This window comes from Populus nigra, chromosome 9, assembly GCF_951802175.1.
Source record: "Populus nigra chromosome 9, ddPopNigr1.1, whole genome shotgun sequence".
Classification (NCBI taxonomy): Eukaryota; Viridiplantae; Streptophyta; class Magnoliopsida; order Malpighiales; family Salicaceae; genus Populus; species Populus nigra.
The window spans coordinates 10,865,186-10,884,373 of record NC_084860.1 but is presented as its reverse complement, the minus strand read 5'-3'; the positions used below and the strand labels follow the sequence as shown (position 1 = coordinate 10,884,373).

At 31.0% G+C, this 19,188-nt stretch overlaps 1 protein-coding gene across 3 annotated transcripts; it reads right to left on the bottom strand.

Annotated features, from left to right (window-relative positions):
- Positions 1-10,620: 10,620 nt before the first annotated feature.
- On the bottom strand, positions 10,621-18,450 carry LOC133702497 (polyadenylate-binding protein-interacting protein 9-like). Of its 3 annotated transcripts, XM_062126792.1 has the most exons (12): positions 17,637-18,450; positions 16,455-16,565; positions 16,298-16,342; positions 14,773-14,818; positions 14,166-14,218; positions 13,432-13,504; positions 13,212-13,324; positions 13,020-13,079; positions 12,812-12,859; positions 12,639-12,707; positions 11,144-11,205; positions 10,621-11,053 (listed from the first exon to the last, which is right to left on the bottom strand). In XM_062126792.1, the coding sequence occupies exons 1-12, from the start codon at positions 17,922-17,924 to the stop codon at positions 10,996-10,998; spliced, it is 1,026 nt and encodes a 341-aa protein (XP_061982776.1). In that variant the 5' UTR covers positions 17,925-18,450; the 3' UTR covers positions 10,621-10,995. The 3 variants fall into 3 exon arrangements, with proteins under 3 accessions (XP_061982776.1, XP_061982777.1, XP_061982778.1); XM_062126793.1 differs by lacking the exons at positions 14,166-14,218; positions 14,773-14,818 and having other exon boundaries at positions 17,637-18,449; XM_062126794.1 differs by lacking the exons at positions 14,166-14,218; positions 14,773-14,818; positions 16,298-16,342.
- Positions 18,451-19,188: the final 738 nt, after the last annotated feature.

Sequence of the window (19,188 nt, the reverse complement as noted above, 5' to 3'; positions counted from 1 at the left end):
TGCTTTTCTTCTTTTTTTAATCATGTTATGAGAGACCGGAATTTATATAGTGAAGCGCCAAACTGCTAGCCAGTACGGAATGGCTGCAGCTAAAAGGAAGGACAGGTACACAGATGAGACAAGTTGACCGTTGATATGTTTGGCAGGCAATCTTGAAAGAGGTCAAATGTCAAAGCACACCATTTAGGGAACCAGTCGCATTTCATGCACGTGGCAGGAAGATTCAATTTACACAAGGTTCGAACCACATTTGTGTGCGTTGACGCGGTTCATTTGTTATTTATTGGGAGTTGTCATGAACTAATTCTAATTATGGTCCTCCAGGTTTCTTTTATATTTTGCTTTTTTTATTTGAAAAATAAAAAAAAATCAATTTGAAGGTCAATTTGATCAAAATTAGAAGAATTTATTAAGTTCAAGAGCTTAATTAAACTTCTAATGGGCTTAATTGACTAAATTAAGGGCGTAGTTAAAGAAAAATTAAGTTCAAAAGTTGATTTGATCAAAATTAGAAGAATTAATTAAGTTCAAGGGTTTAATTAAACTTCTAATGGGTTTGTTTGACTTAATTAAGGATATATTTGAAGCAAATTTAAGCCTGAAAGTTAATTTGACCAAAATCATAAGAATTAATTAAGTTTCAGGGCTTAATTAAACTTTTAATGGGTTTAATTGATTTAATTAAGGGTTTAATTGATTTAATCAAGGACTTAATTGAAGGAAAATTAAGTTTGAAGACCTAATTTAGGTCAATTTATGATAATTGAAAGATCATGGACCCAATTGAACTTTGAAGAGCCTAATTGGTACAATCAGAGGCTTAATTGAAAGGAATTAGAAGTTTACAGGGCCAATTGAGGACCAAATTAGGGAATCCTAAAATCAAGGATCATTGTGAAGAAGTTGTGAAAAGTAGAGGATTCAATTGAAACATTCTAGGTGTGAAATTGAAGGAATTCTAAAAAAAAATAGGTTCAATTGAGGGCTTAATCGAAACACTTAAAAGAGTAGGGACTAAGTTGAAGAAGGTACTTTAGATGACAGGTCTTTTATTTATAAAATAGAAACCATAAATGACACATTGTTCAATTACTATTCATTTTCTTCTTCATTTCAACCTAAAAAGGTTGCCTGAGTTGTCCTATTTCAACCTAATTTTGACCCTTATTATCTCACTAAAATACCCAATTGTTTTTTCCTAAAATGCAATAATGATTCACCTCAACATGATCCAACCATCAGAATCATTATTTTATCTCTAAAATATTAAAAAAATACCATAAAGACCCATCTCAATCACTCTTTTAGACTATTCCAAACCCTTTCAAACCTTCATCTTTATATCAATCAAGACCTTAAGTGCTTAAATCAATGTTTATAATGTTCATATACAATTCTAATCGCTTAGATCCTCTTTTTTTTTCCCTAAGATTCAAGAAAAAATAACAACAAACTCACACCCTAACTGCCAAAATTTCCAGATGGTGTGAATAAGCACCTTGACAACTGTAGAACATGACAAACTTTCTTCCTTAGCTGTAATTAATGGTCATAATTTCTTCTTGAACATCAAGGGTTGAGATTCTATTAAGTTGTTTGTGAGAGGCTCCATGTTCATTGGTTGGAAAATAAAAGGAAGCAGCGCTAGGTTTGGAATGGACTTGTAATGGTGTGTAAGAAGAGCAAGTATAACTTCCCTCGTTATCTTATTTCATGAGGTTATAAGTTGATGTTTTCATGTTTAGTTTACTAGATGAATCTGCCATTTCTGGTTTTATCTAAGTATTGCATGACTTTGGTTAATAGATAATGAAGATATGAGATGTAAAACAAAGGTTCATTTATAGTTAAAAGATGGTAGTTCATTTCCATGGAAAGAAAACATGAAGGGTGGTGTTTTTTTTTAAAGACTGTAACATAGTATTTTTGATGTTATCCAAGTGACACTAAGATATTTGTTAGAAGATCTAGTTGGTCTAGTAAACAAGACTTAGGATTAAGAGGTTCAAATAGGCTTTCAAATGAATTCTTCAAGATATATGGGCCAAGGTGGATTTCTAAAAGATATTAAATAGTGAAGAACAAGCCTTGATTAATTTAGTTCATGTTCAAGAAGAGCTTGTTTGTGGGCATTCAAACATTACAAAAAAAAATTGAAATAAGAAGATTCAAATTTGTCAATTTTGACATTTTGCTATTGTTTTGATCACAACTGGAGCTACAAAAATAATTTTAATATGATTCTAGTTGCATTGAAAAGTAGACATCCATATATTTTGAATGATAAATGGAATGTATTATAATTCATTAATATAAGAGAGAACCATGCATTTGAAGTTGGGCTTTGATTCTACCAGCAGATTATGAAAATGACTTTAGTCTTATTTAAATTAGTTGGGCTATTGTTTTATTTATCTTTTAGTTATTATTAGGTCTTTTAGAAATACAAAGGCCTTTATTTAAATTTGGTTTCATTGAATTATTATTATTTATTATGTTTATCCATATCCATTAGGGATATCCTATTAGACTTAGGATTCATTCTACTATAAATACTTTTTTATAGAGACTTTTTTAGGGTAGACTATTAGAATATTTTTAATAAAGAAATAAATATTCTTGATATCTTTTGTGTAGTTGAGTGTTTCTTATACTATGCTATTTATTGAACTTGCAAGCTCTTCGAATGATTGGTCAACTTCGTTGTGATTTTATACTACTTGTTTGCATCTCTTTATAGATATAGGGTGGGGTTGGTTATTGTGTATGACTTTGGTTTTTCAAGGCAAGTTCTTGTTGGGTCAAGTTTTAAACCATTCAAATATGATTTTAGAATATCTTGGGAGGTGTCTGCATCAGTTAGTATCATAGCTTGTGCTATTATCAGGTTATATCCCTTTAATATTTAGTTTGTGTTGTTTCCTGATTTTCTTTTTTTCTAGTTTCAGGTAGGGTACTGTTTCTTTTAAAAAAGTATCTATTCTTCTCTTATTATTTCAATGTTTGCATCAAACCTTTTATACATACATACATACATACATATATATATATATATATATATATATATATAATGGAAAAATAAAGAAGTAAAGGTCAATAAAGATGGATATAAGAGATTTATTTGTGTGAAAAAAACTAATCATAAATTTCTTTCTTTCTCTACTCCTCTTCATTATTATTATTTTTTATAAATAGACCAGGAAAAAAAAAAGAAGAAGAGAGCCCTAAGAATATATAATGAACATGTAGAGATTTTTTTTTCCTTATTTGCTACTTTTTCATAACCCAATTGATGAAGAAAATAAAAAGGAAGGAATCACCGAACTAAGAGAAAAAAGAGGAGTTAAAGCTATTTGTAGCAAGTATGATGGAATAAGTTCCAACTTAAATAGAATCTAACAAGACCTTTACAATGCTACATTGATTTAGATTTAATAATTAGCCTTTAACCATTATGATCAATCAATTGTAGATGAAGAATAAAAATATAAAATAAGAGGATGCAAGAAGAAGAAGAAGAAGAAATAGGAGGAGAGAAAGGAATAAAAATTATTTAATTCATCATTTTTTCCTTAAATCATTATCCTCTTGAATTTTGTTACAAATGAAATGATTTTGAGAAAAAAAAATACTAGAATAGCTGTTAGAACAATTCCCCTAATGTTCATTTATATCCAACACGTGGTAGAAACCTTAACTAACTAAAGAGATAATCAATAATAATAAAACGATGCATAGGTAGTAATTGAAATGGTGAGTTTCATGTCATATAACCTAATAACCTCTAACATCTACACGGTGCGTTTAACAAGATTTAAATATAATAGTCACTAATTCAATTGATTTGTCTCTCATTTGCACTTCTTCATTTCTATGCTTGGTTATTCTCTTGGTGCAACAAATTATGTGACAATCCTTCCCCCTTCAGCACACCTTTATCCTTAAAGGTAAAGTGAGGAAAGTGCAAAAGAAACTCATGAAGAAACTCCTAAGCAGCCTCTAAAGGTGGAAAGGTCTTCCATAGGATCAAAACTTGAGTGGCATCATGATTCTTGTGTTTCACTATACGTATGTTTAAGATCAATTAAGCTTGAAGTGCAGGCTCAACTTGAAAGTCAAGTAATTCTTCATACACCCTTCTATTACCCTTGCACTTCTTCAATTGTGAACATATGAAACACTAGATGAATTGTTGATGAAGTTGATAGTTCTAATTTGTATGCCATTACACCTATGTATTCAATGATTCTATATAGACTAAAGAACTTAGCTGATAATTATTGAATGTCCTATTAGCAATTAAAGTTTGCCTATAAGGTTGTAGTTTAAGATAAACCCAATCACCCACAACAAACTATCTATCACTCATTTTCCTGTTTGATAGTTGTGTCATTCTGTATTGTGCTAATTTAAGGCTACTTTTAATGATCTAGAGCATCTCTTCCCTTTTTGTCAATACTGCATCAATGTCTTCATTACTAGAGTCTTTAGGGAAGTATGATATATGAATTGGTGGTGTATAACCATATAATATTTCATACGGTGTAGACTTAATTAATGAGTGATAGTTGGTGTTGTACCACCATTCGACTAAGGGTAACCATTTTGTCCATTAATTAAGAGACTCACCAATCATGCATTTTAAGTACTGCTCCTGACACTTATTGACTGCTTTGATTTGTTCATCTATTTATGGATGATAAGCTGTTGAAAAATGCAATTCTACACCTTGATAGGCGAATAAACTCTTTCAAAATTGGCTTAAAAACACTGACCTTCTAGCACTAACTATGCTGGCTAGTAGACCAAGAAGTTTATAGATTTGACCCATATAGACATTAGCCACTTTAGTGGTTGAATAAAGGTGAGCTAGTGCTGTAAAATAAGCATACTTACTCAACTTGTTCTTAAGGTTTTCATATATGATTTGCCTTTAGAGTTTCATTTTAGACTCTTAGAATGGAAACTCATAGTGGTAATGTTTGGCCAGCTAAATTGCATGTATATTATAGTGGACTAAGCTTGCAACATAGTATTGAAACTATGGTAGTTGAGAAATTTTCTGAAGAAACTTTTGTTGAGTAAGATTCAATCATTCAAGTTAAGTTTTTTAGTCTAAAACAAAGCACTTTACCAGTTCAATTACCTAGTCCATATAACATGTATAATTTTTGTTATTTTTATACATTAGGGTTTTTTAGTCATTACATGAAAAATAATAGCAAACTTATAAATACTTAGATCTTTTTTATTGACTTTTTTTTGTGTCATGTAAAATGTTATGAACATATGAAGTTCAAGATATTTTATATAATATTTGAGACTGTGGAGATAAAGTATATAATAGAGAAAACTATAAGATGCTCAGGCTAATTTTCTCTAGCAATTTTTATACTTACATGTCTTTGTTGGAAAATTTAAGAATTGAAATTTTTTTACAATGATATTTTAGGAATAAAAAATAAAAAATATTATATTTGAAAACATGTCCTCTATATACCTTCTATTTTGAAAATATATAAGTTTACTTCAAATTTATCTTAAAAATAAATTTATTTTTATATTTTTATCTCCGCCTTTCAATCAAACATATATTTGTCTTTATTTTCTCCGTCTAACTACCTTAAATTTATACTTGATATCACTATTTATCCCAGAACATAGGTGTGGTAAACTCAATTTCCATATGGAAATGCATTAAATTCTATGGATGGAAATTAGATGGGTTCGAGTTTGTACTCCTTCCATCCTAACTCTATATCTAAGGTCGTACTTCTTTCATCCTTACCCCATATTTATGGGCCTTAGGTTAGGAGAAAAAATATATTTTTCGCGTCATATGTGAGAATTCTTTATTGATAAATATCTAGTTTGTTTATATATATATAAAGAAATATTAAGTCTACATAAAAATTGAATTTTATCATAACTTTGATACATTGTTAAATACGATAATCAAAAGATAAAATCAACAATAGATTTATTTTAATAGATTAATTATTACTTTTTATTAATTATTTGAGTCCCCTAGAAAAGATGTATTTTCTATTGAGAGAACATGTCCTTGTACTTGTCCCCATGCCTTGAATTTTTTATTATCTAGCAGGACAACTAATTTTTTTGTTCCTATAAAATTTAACATGTATTGAATTTTATAAGCTTGTTTAGTACTTATTATATTATAGTATGGGGAATAATAGGGGGTTAGCATATATAGATGTAGTAAACTAGGAAGCATACCAATCCATCACGCCATAAAATCCAAATACCTCTAGCAAAATCATTATTTAATAATTCTATCAACAACACGATATATAGAATTTTATATTCTCAATAGATGATTTAAAAATTAAAAACAAAAGGATCATACTCCTAAGGCCATCAATGGTGCTATCCATTCATGTTACTTTTTTGGTGACTGGTCGAGGATAAACTTGTGTCCTATTAAGTAGGTGATGAAGGTCAGATTTGATTCGTCCTCTAGTTGCATGGAGGTGATGTTGTGGTAAGATCATGGTGCCCAAAACCTGATGGAATGTTAAGAACTCTCTTAACAGAGCAATGTGATTTAGAAGAAAAGTAAGAAAACAATGAAGTTGAAATATAGTTAATGAGACTAGAGTTTTTATTGCTTGTTTTGGACAACTTCATTCTTTTCTTCCTAATTAACAACTAATTGCAACATATTAGGAATATTTACCATTAGTCTCTGTAACTTGGAATATCAGATACCTTAAATGCTTCTAGAATTAGGGGTGTTGTGGGTTTCAGATTGGGAATTATTATTATTTATTTTTAAGTTGGACAAATAGGGTTGAGGTGAATACTAACTAGATTGGTGGTATGCGTGGGCTGAACCAATTTTTTTCCAAGGTTAAAAATAGGAAGCTCAAGTGACGTATCGTTTTTAAAGAAGCAGGAAAAATCCTAAACTTGAGTCATTGACTTAACTTGATTCAATAAATTCAGTTAAGTTAATAATATTATAAAAACAAATAGGTAGCGAAAGTAAATAAACCAAACTAAAAAAAATTGACAATGATCTACTCAAAAAATAAATATTTTTCAATATTATAAAAAGTTATCCTCCTAATATTCTTAAAAGGTTTCTATGATCTTAGTTGATAATGAAACAAAAATTAAATAATAACATGATAACCCAAAAAAAAAACAAATTAAAACTCAATTCCTAATAAATCAAATGTTGAAAAAAAAAATTAAAAAAATCAAGTTAAAAAAAGAACCCAAGTCAGCCTATCAAATTTGCAATCTGGTCATGAGACCAAGATAGTCCCGTAGAAAAAACAATTGAATATAACTATAAAGCTAAAACCTTAAATAACCTAAGGTTAAAGTGTGAAACTGAAAGAAAATAATAATAAAAAAAACAATAAAAAATACCTAAGTTAACATGACAAGCCCGTGATCCATGATATCAAGATAATCTCATAAAAAAATGAACAAAAATTATGAATTTCAATCTCCAACCAACCCAATATTGAAGGATGAAATTGAAAAAAAAAATCAATTTTTAAAAATGTAACGTCCTAAAAATTTAATGTGATTTCCATCCTTATAATTTTTCATGCACGTGAAAAGTAAAGGATATATATATATATATATATAAGGACACCATCAAGCTCACATTCCAATAATTTTATCCACAAGTATAATGATACACAATAGTACGGTTACAAGACTTTATAAACTACATGCATAAACTTGTTTAGACAATACCAAGACCTATCCAGTAGAAAAAGCCAATTAACTCGATAACCCTTTTATGAGAAATGAAGCATTCAAAAGAAAATACTTATAAAACACATAGGATCATGAAAATTATCATAAATATTTACATTATCATGGTTATTTTATTTTTATGAATATATGAACAAAACCAATATTGACCTTTTCATAAGCACATCAATTTAGATCCTTTTCAATTTAATACTTCCTTGCTAACCACAGATCTCTTTATTATTATTATTATTATTAAACACGTTACTTTATCGTCATCACATATATAGCTATTAATGAATTTACCAACTATTTCATAACTCATCTCAATACAATTTTTTACTTTTTTTATGTTCATTGAATTCATTGTAACGTTTTCATATCATGTTCCCTTTTCACATCATATTTTATTTATACTATATTTCATCTTAAGAGTGTATTTAGTTCATACCATTATTTACAACACCCTTTATTCATGTCATATTTTGTCTCTTAATTTTAATTTTAATCTTTTTTTGTTTTCCTGAGTATTTGGTTCTTTTCAACCAACTAATTTCAATAGTTAATCTGATCTCCGATTATATCATTATTGGCTCGATAATATCAATTCCAAAGTCTATTATATTTGTTATAGCTCATCTATATAAATTTTCAAACTCAATATGCTTCAAGTCCATTTCTGACTTATATATATTTCTTTCATTCTCATGTACTTTACAATCACCTAGCTCTTTCAATATATTTTTTATCTTGAATATTTCTTAGACTCATTTATGGTACTTTTCAATGTTTTTTTTCAAACTAATGTTATTTTTATCCATTTATGGCACATTACAATATCTTTCCACCTCAATTATTTTTTATGTCCATTTATGGCACATTACAATAAATTTCCAACTCAATTATTTATTATACCTATTTATGGCTCATTATAATATCATGTTGACCTTTGGATCACATATTAATATTTATATATTTTGATGATAACAATTAAATGAAATTGGACTAATAATATGCTTGGCTGAGAATAATTTTAAACAGGTTTTCTATGAAAAACACATCAATAAGTATAAAGAATTGAATGAAGAAATCAGTCAAACAAGTTCAAGAAGCAAAGCAAATGAAGATTTAGTTCTTAAGAATTTGTTTTAGTGCAAATTGTATAAATCTTTGTATCTTACTTGATAGCACAAATTAAAATGAATCTACACATTTTGCATTGCATGCATTATAAGATTGATATGCATTTAGTCAGTTCAAGTTTTACCAGGTTTAAAACTGTCAAATATGGGTTTTAAGTTGAATTGGTCGACCGTTTAGCTATACCAAGTGAATTGGTCGACCATTTGTTCATCAGGGATGAACACCTGGGAATTGCAAGAACCGGTTGACCAAATGTCTTGACCAATATGAATCAATCGATCATTTCATCTGTTAAAGGAACAATAACCGCTATAAAATGGCTAGTTTTTGCTATATATATTGTCTAGTTGCACAATTAAACAGAGAATTTGAACATATATCATATACAATATATTTTAAGAGCAAAACAACTTCAAAATCATCAATCCTTAATCATACTCATATTGTTACATCAAAACCTTTATATTGTTACACATACAATAAGATTAACAATATGTGTACAACATCTAATATGCATGAAGTCATTTGACAATATATTAATTGTTCAACCACTTGTTACTCTTTTCAGATATTTATTGTCAAATTATTTGAACTTGCATTGTCTACTGTAACTGTTAAATTGCTATCAATTCTCCATACCAACAAACAAATCTCAATCGTTCGGCCAATTGTTTCACCTTTATGATTAGAAACTTGACAAAAGTTTAGAATTCTTTTATTCAAGTCCCAGCCTTCATCAATCCAATGGACAATCAAACATATATAATTAATATTTTGGATTGATGTCCAAGTATCAGTTGTTAAACATAAACGTTGATCCTTAATAGCTTTCTTTAATTTGTCCTTCTTGACAGCATAAATTTTCAAACAATCTCTCCAAATCATAAAATAAGAAGGAACATCAAATTTAGGTTGCATTACTTTACAAAATAATTTAAATCCTTGGTTTTCTATAAAGTTAAAAGGTAACTCATCAAGTATAATTATTTTTCTAATGGCTTACCTATACTTTTCATAATTATAACTCACTGCCTTAATAGTCACCAGATTTTCCTCTCCATTATCACCCCCTCTATTCTATAGTATGACAAAAGAAATTTTTTTGCATACACTTAGATGACTCCACATGTTACTAGTCACATTAAGTATAGTATGACATGCATAGTCTTTTTCACAATACAAAACTTTCTGTGATAAAGACAGATATAGAACAGTTGAAACTTGAAACGAAAAGAAAGATTGAGAATTAATTGAGATAAATATTCTTAATTTCTCAAGGGTCAAGGCGGTAGCTTTTTGTGAGGGCAAAAAAGGTTATGTTAGGGTTGGGTTAGGTTTAAAATTTTTCTATTTATACCCCTCAAGTTTAATTTATCAATTTAAGTTTTGATACCAAAACCAGACTGAATTGAACCTGTTAAAATTTATAGTTTTAAAAATCAATTTAATCAGTTTTTCATCTTGGTTTAGTTTTTTTAGTTAATTTTTCTTTAGTTTTTTTAGTTGATCAGTTTTTTTTTACACCGTTAAACATCTTATATTCGATCCTTGATTCTTTACTGCTTGTGTAATGCGCAACCTTAGCTAAAGGCATCCCAGGACTGGAGCCAATTCCACCATTCCCCAACCCATCAAATCTACTTTAATTTGCCAACCTTGATCAAAAACAGGTCCTGCGTCTTTCCTGGTAGCTTGCTTCATGAACTTTGTCTGAGTTAATGCCCTCCATAACTACAAGGATTGGGTACCAAATTACCACTGCAAATTATTTGCAGTAAATTGAATAAAAGAAATTACTTGCTCAAGTTATAGGCGTCTTTAACCGTGATCAGAACCACTACAATTACCAAAGTCAACTGATGAAATGGTTCGAACAGGGGGGGGGGGGGGTGGAATTAAGGTAAAAAGTTCTCGGAGACTGAGACAGTCTTGTAAAAACTTCAATTTGAAGCAGGCAACAATATGTTTCAGTCACATTAAAATGTTTCAGTTGTTGCCATGGAAATGATGGAAGCACTGAGACAAGGGAAAGTTTCACCATCCCTTCGGCACAACGGAGTTCCCCTCAACCAGGAAATCACTGAATTCCATCCAAGGGTCTTTGACTCTGACTAGTTAATGCAATGCTAAGCGAGTAACTCGTGGCCTCACTGGTGTCTTTGAAGGACTTACCCTAAAAAATTTGAAACATTTAAGAGAGGTTGGCACTGGCTTAGCTCAAATCCTTTGAAAACAAAACTCACTTCAAGTACAATGATGATACCTGACAGGCTGGGATCCCAGGACCATCCCACTGCAATTCAGCGCAACTATGGCACTTTCTGCCTGTTTACAAAAACAAAAGGAATCAGAAAAGAGAGAATCCAATAGAAAAAGAATGGCAATTGTTTGCATGAATGAATGAGATCAATTGGGAGCATCACAGCTAAATGTTTCACAGCCCTTGCTGAATGAAAATGTAATGCAGACAATACCATCAATATCAGGAGAAAGAACTTTTTTTTAAAATGTAAGCACATAATTAATAGCTCTACTATAAATATTTTATCACCAATACATGGTATGATACGTACTAGTGCAGCTCTTATAGAGATTACTATTGCTATTTTATATCTTCTCCAGTCCTCTCATTTTTCCCTCAAACAACTATCAGATATTCAATCTAGTTCAACACCATACTTTTTGAGGTGAGCTAAATCTCACTCTCTTCATAATGAATCATTACTCTCCTTTGTCAAATTGAATAACTTTGGAATTAAATCCACACAAATTTAAACAGTGCTTTCATAGATAAAGAGCACGGTTGTAACTTGCAAAAATCAATTTGTATACCAGTGAATCCCACACCAATCAATTTTCATTATTAGTTCACTTCTATCCATAGATTCTACTTAAATTGTGCACTATATGCTGAGCTCTATTCCTGATCTTTTCTTGTTTCTTGTTTCTTTTTTTCATTTTCAAGAATTCCAGCCTGCTCAACCTTAAAACTGTCAAATTAGAACGCATCTCTCTTTCAATTGAGACCACAGACATGATATTTTTAGACGAGGAACAAACACAAATACCATAATAATATATAACTCATCCAACAAATGCAATTTCTATCAATTTAATTTCCTTCAATGCAAACAAATAAAAGTCTGAAAGAAAATGAACCTTGAGCACATAGACATGCATCACACAGTCACACCACACACACAGGCTGAACCTACAAGAATGAACACACAACAAGCAAAGAAAGGGCACGTAGCAATTCACAACAGAGAGAAAGGGTTGGTTAAGGTACTTTGTTCACAAGTAAATGAAGGAAGGAGGAGGAGGTGGTGTTAGAAAAGTTTTATTCTCACTAATTCAAGTCTACCCATGAAACAGAAATGATGAATGACTGCTTACATCTCCAAATAAGCAAAACAAAAATTAACTGAGAAAATTTATATCAAAATAATCAAGACAGCTCCCAACCCCTCACCCCCAAAACTCCATATGAAAAAAAAATGACAGCATTTCATTCAAACCAGCAACAACAAGAGGCAGACATATTTACACCATGGCAGCTATTGTTATGTGTGTGAACAACACATATGAAAGAATAAGTTCAGTTATTCATGCAAACCAGCATAAATAAAAACCAAACATGTTATCAGTATGGCTCTGTATTTACATGAGTGTGAGTGTGTAAAACCACACTAGCCATCAATTTCATGAACATAATGCAATTTCAAGAATTTTCAATAACTTCAAACATTATAGCTTACCATAGCAAATTCAACAAAAGCTATACGAGTTGAATGCACATGATCCCCTAAAAGCCTCAAGCGAGTGACCTGTCAATAAAACAAGAAAAAAAAAGTGCGGTCACTCAATGAAGAGCTCTTGGCATCCACTTGTCTGAAGAGGGAGGATGGGGATACTTTGGTGCCATGCTCACCTCACCACATATTGATTCGAAAAAATTCTTGACCTCAGCTTGAGAAACCTGTATTTAAATTAACTTCATTAACTGGAAGAAATTACGTAGGAGTGAAGTTGTGAACTAAATCACCAAGCATAACAGTACAATGGAAAATATGCAGCAGACAGCCCTACATGGGACTCAAGAGTTCATTAATCTATTTAATGCAAGGAGGGGGTCCAACCTTTTTTTCGATATTTGTACAATAGACTGTCCTAGTGCACATCTCCCGTTCATCTTCAGACTGCATTTAGTTAAAATGTTGCTATCATCAAGAAAGCCACCTCTCAAGCATCAAAACTTAAGTTTTCGCTAAAATAGCAAAATCATACAGAATTACACAATTTTAAAAGGCCATAATAAAATTCATTCATACCTGAGGGAGAAATGTAGGATTCACTGGAAGGATAGCAGTTTTTGAAGGTAGCACTCTGACTGGATAGTATCCTAGCATGGTCCCGCCAAGGTTTAAAGCTGCTCTTGCCCCTTCTGTGGAAACAAATTCAACTTCATATGTAAAGAGCACTTATAATTACATATTAGATTGTGCAAAAAACAACAGATAAATAAAATATTGCTGGCAGCTGTTAACTCACGCTCAACAGCAAATTCCACAAAGGCAAAACGAAGAACTGAGCGTGGATCACCACAAATCCGGCAATCAACAACCTTCAATCCAGCATGTAAATGATGATGAGATTGCAGAAATCATGTTCACAAAAAAGGTAAAAGGCATTTCGTTTTGATATGCCCATAAAGGCAAAGTCTCAAGCAAAAAGCACATGGGTCTAAAGTTGCATAAACCAAAACACATTAGGGGCCCGGAGGGGGGGCGCTTTAAATGTGGAATAGAAGTAGCACTGGTTGGTAATGAGTCCTAGGAATAGGAATTGTGAGCAGATTTTGAACCATTTTTTTTTTCAGATTCAACCCCGTTTAAATGCAGACAACCAAATATCTCATGAACTCCGAGAACCAATAGACAGTATTAGGAAAGTAAGTAAACCTTCAATCACACAAAAACTGGATTGGTTCAGGGGTTACAAGAAATTTCAACCAGTTATTGTCTATTACATGATTGGTAAATGATCCTAGGCTACCTAGTTGTTTATAGCCCAGCTGCAGAATTTAAGTCACTTTTTCGTTCTTCAATCCAAATAAATGTGGAACCTGACTTTTGAACATCCTTCAAAAATACAATCTAAATTTGCTAAGATATAATTTACTCATGAACACTGCAACATATCATAAAAAATTAAAATAAAGACAATAAAAAAATGAGGCACAAATTGACAAATAAAGAAATACAAGACAGTACCAAAACACTCACCACAAGGTGATTATGTAGATATCTGTGTATGCAAACAATACACCCTATGACCTCTGGAAAGAAATAAGAATCCCTGCAATTATGTTTGTATGGAAACTATATTGTCTAATAGAAAATGATAGAAGAGATGTATTGACACTACAAATTTTTGAAAGTATGAAAAGACTGACTTCACAAGCTCTTATGCAACATAATGTCATTATAATATAATGAAACCAGCAATTTAGAACTGTTAATATAAATTGCAACTCTCTAGCAGAAGTTCATAAAGGTGAGAAGAAAAAAATTGTCACTAACAGGAGCAAATGAGCCCAGCTCTATAATTAGCATCCATTATGAAAACATCATACCAGATGAGATCAAGAAGTGAAACATAAATGTATCAGTCAATACATCTTCATACTACCGTAACTAGCTTTGATTTTATAAAGGTGAGAAGAAAAAAATTGTCACTAACAGGAGCAAATGAGCCCAGCTCTATAATTAGCATCCATTATGAAAACATCATACCAGATGAGATCAAGAAGTGAAACATAAATGTATCAGTCAATACATCTTCATACTACCGTAACTAGCTTTGATTTTATGAAGTCCATTAGATTCTCACCAATGTGTGAAACTATTATCAGCAATTCTAAAGAATATGGCATGACCTGTTAATATAACAAATAGATTGAATTGGTAAAGTAACAATGAAACAAATAACTTTAATTTAAAAGATACTCGCATGCAAACTCTAAAAACAATCATGAGTTATGTAACTAACAAGAAGCTGTGGGTGCCATCTAACTTACTTTCTTTTCTATATTTTATTTTCTTCTTCTTTTTTTTTCTTTTTTTTGTATCAGCTTATGCACCGACTAAGAGATCTCCTAAATATTAGTAGAAGGTATTAATAGAAGCACACTTAATAAAGTTAAAGCCCTTCCATGAACCTTGATAAAATAAAAGAAAAGTTATTCCCATAAATTGCACATATTCAAATTTATTTCAAAAAGAAAAAAGAAGCAAATCCAATATCAAAAGAAAAACTCATAAGTGATAATCTAGCATTGATGCTCATTTATCACGTACTATCATTATACTTCTGTAAATCATCTGTTTCGGCAGTGTTGTTGAATAGCATTAATAGATCATACAATTGCATTTAGAAAAAATGTATGGTTAGTTTTGTTCACACTATTCAAACCCTGTCAGCTCCTTACAGTTGAGCCATGAGAAGGAAATTTCTCATGAATCTCCTAGTGTGGGTGTATATAGCTTGCATTTGTCTCGATTGTTGAGATAGACCTAAACTCGATGCATCAAGTATAAACAAACAACGTTACTAATATAGAATAATTTTAGCATGCCATCATCAGCATAATCAAGATGCAAAGCCAAGTTTTCTTTTGTCATGTTCTGTTGGCAAGGCCTCCCTTTTCATATAATGGCAAATCTGTTTCTCAGTTTGCACAGAAATTTTTGGGCAAGACCATCACTCGAAACCGAAAATTAAATTTAGAATTAAAACAACTCCACATTACCATATCTGGCTTGAATTCATATCAACACAACCATGGCTTTTTAGGATTTCAATTCACACAAATATCAGATTATAACCCATGGTTAAATATCTAGAGACAAGATATTATCCCAACAAAAATAAAATTGACTAATAAAATTGACCAAGACTTCTATTAGCATCTTCTAACCAGAATGCTAAGCAATAAGTCAAAAAATCAGAGAGTTTAAAGAGCTTCACTGCCAAATGATGCTATGGTGGGATACATTGCTGGACACCAATTGATTTTGCAAATCTTAAAAGATCAATTCATTAAAGATACGTTGAACAAACAATATAAAATGTACAGATTGTTAACTCCAAAAACCCCAAAAATATAGGTGTGGTTCTAGATTTACAATAAGAGAGCTAAGTTTGTATTCTAAGTTCTCATCCTGTAGGATGAACCCAGTACAATAAGGAGATGAAATCCGCTTTGCTTTGGAAGAAAGAAAGATCATTTTGAAGTGAAACAGAGCCATCATAATATAAAATTCATGAGAACTAACATGGATCACCAAGACTTAATTAGCCTTATTGTAGAAACTGCAAAATAAACCAATTAATATTAACAAGAAATGTAACTTACTTGTCCACAACCACTAAATAAGCCAGCAAGCTGCTCTTCGGTTACCTAAATTGTGGACCAGTTTCTCTAAACTCAGAACAGGAGCAAAACCAATAGCTATAAAAATCAATGCATAGAAATAAACATAAGACTTCTGCTATAGGTATCAGAAACTTACATGTTGATCAATATCAGAAACATATACTGTTCGTCTAATACTGTCTTCTCGTTGGGCTCTATAAGCTCTCCCATTCAACCTTCTCCTGCCCTGGTTAAAGTCATTTCTTCGCTGTATAAAACACAAGTAAAATTTCAGCAAGCATAACCAAGAAAAGGAAAAGACAAAAAAGTGTGGCACATCACAGCAGCTTTTCTCATAGCTTTCAAGTGGCATTGCCATATTACTTTCAAAAAAGAAATTTTTGTAACATTGCCAAAATTTTAAAACTTTAATAGAATACATACTCAAGCGAAGAGGAAGACAAAAGAGGGAAAAGAACTATCCCCTGTCAGATGAAAGGGAAAGCAGCAATTGGTTAACAATCATAGTACAGAGGGATCTTAGCGATGGTCAAGGAAACAAATTCCCAAGCAAGACCCAATAGATTTATTAATTTAAAGGCAATACCAGATCAGAAACCCACTTCATAACATATAAATTAATATTATAAAGAAGGAACAGTATAGAGGAAGAGCTAAAATATATAAATAAGAGAAAAAAAAATAGAAACACCTATTTTCATTTTGGAATTACTTAAAACTGCCAGAAAATAGGAAAAATAAAACAAAAGGATAGATTGAAATTGAGAACTCATATTGGAGATGGAAATTCTTTTACCTTCAAACTCAACCAACCTACTTAATTTAGAATAGGATTACGATAACAAAGCCCTTGTGGCATACCCAGATAAATCATACTGATAATAATAATAATAATAATAATAATAAAACCCCAGTCATCAGTGAAATCATAATGAGAGTTATGGTATTCAATTTACTACTAACATTACAACAAATTGGTAAATAATTTTAGAAAATCAACAACATAATTTTCATAGCTGAAAACAAATGTATCAGTCATCAAAATTCAAATTTTGATAGGCAGATATAGTCTAAAAAAAGCAATTCGGTAACTTTATCAGTGATATCAACAAAAAACCAATATTTGAAACTGCAAAATCTGGCAGACCCCATTTGTGAATAACACAGATAAAACCCAAATAACACATTGATCAAAAAAATTTGATCAAAACCCACCAGTCAAAACTATATGGATTGCAGTAAGAACCTGTTAAAAAACACATAAAAAACAGAAATTCAAGATCAAAATAGAAATGATCAAAGAGAAAAAAGGAATTACCCTTTTAGGGAAGTTGTCATTGGCTGATTGTTTGTTAGGCACTGGAAAATTGTTGATATGAAATTGTTTTGGATTGTTTTTATTGTAAGATGATGGGAAAAACTCCTTAGCCAAAGGATTCAACTTGGTGAACATATCCACAAGCTTTTGAACAGTGAATTCAGATTCTGATTTTGGGTTTCTTTCTGAATCCAAATTATTGTTGTTATCATTTTTGTTGGTTGTGGTGTTGCTGTTGCTTTTGGCAGCCACTGCAGCCTCACTGGCAATCTCAGCAACCGCAGCCATGGATAGATACTCAAAAAACCCAGAAACCAGAAAGACCTTAACTTTATTTCTTTATTGGAAATCAGCAACAACCACTACTGAACAGAAAATCCAACAACAAGTTCTCTTCTTTTTTTCTTATTTCTATCAGTGAAAAGAACAAAAAACGAAAGAGATAAAGAGATAGGGAATGTATAGAAATGTAATTAGCTTATAAATAGATAGGCATTAAAGAGATGATGATGATGAATTCTGACATAAATAATAAATATTAAGCAGAAATGGGAAAAAAAAAGTAAGAGAAATGAGTGATCAAAGATTTTTTTTTACTATAAAGTGAGTAAAAAAAAGAGAGTAAATTAGGGTTTTTGGCAGTGGAGGTGAGAATGTGAGAAGAACACAACAGTTTTGGCTTTTTGTTTGTTTGGCTTCTTTCTTTCTTTCTCTTTCTTTTTTCTTTTTTTGTGTTCTCTCTAACTCGAGAGGGAGAGGCCAGAGGGAGAGGGAAGAGGGGAGAGAGGAGAGAGGAGAGAGGGTTGGAAGTATATTTAACTATTATAGTGAGGTTAGGAAGGAAAGCTAACGTAAGGTGACTTAGGGACCGTTTGGGAACGCGGCTGCGGCCGCGTTCTCAAAAAATTTGAAAATTTTTTGTTTTTTTTTTTTACTAAAATTTAATATGGTTTGTACGTTTTGGATCGTTTTGATGTGCTGATGTCAAAAATGATTTTTAAAAAATAAAAAAACATCGTTGGCATGCATTTTGGCACGAAAAGTTATTTGAAAAGCACCCGCAACCACACTGCCAAACACGCTCTTAAGCAAAGGCCTAAAGCTTTTGGGTAGTGTTAGGTAATTGAAAACACTGACACGGCTTCTTCTTTTCTTTTTCTTTTTTTTTTTTTTTTTTTTCTATAGCATTTTTTTTTCCGCTTTTGTTTCTTTTTTTTTTTTACATGTTTTTTTTTATTTTTTTAACCTAAAATTGACTTTTTCTTCTTTTTTTTTATTTTTTTTTTAAATTACCTTTGCTAATTTTTTTAAATATTAACCTGGTTAAAAATTTACCTGTGTAGTTTTTTTCTTTAAAACATTATAGATTACTATAATATTCTCATGCATTGTTTTTTTTCCTTTTTATGATTTATTTTTTTTTATCAAAATGATCTTTGTAGATTTTATTTTTTTATATTAAGTTGGTTGAGAATTTAGCTTTGTAGTTTTAAAAAAAAACAATATGAATTGCTACAGTGTTTTCCCTACATAGCTTTTGTTTTACTGTAGT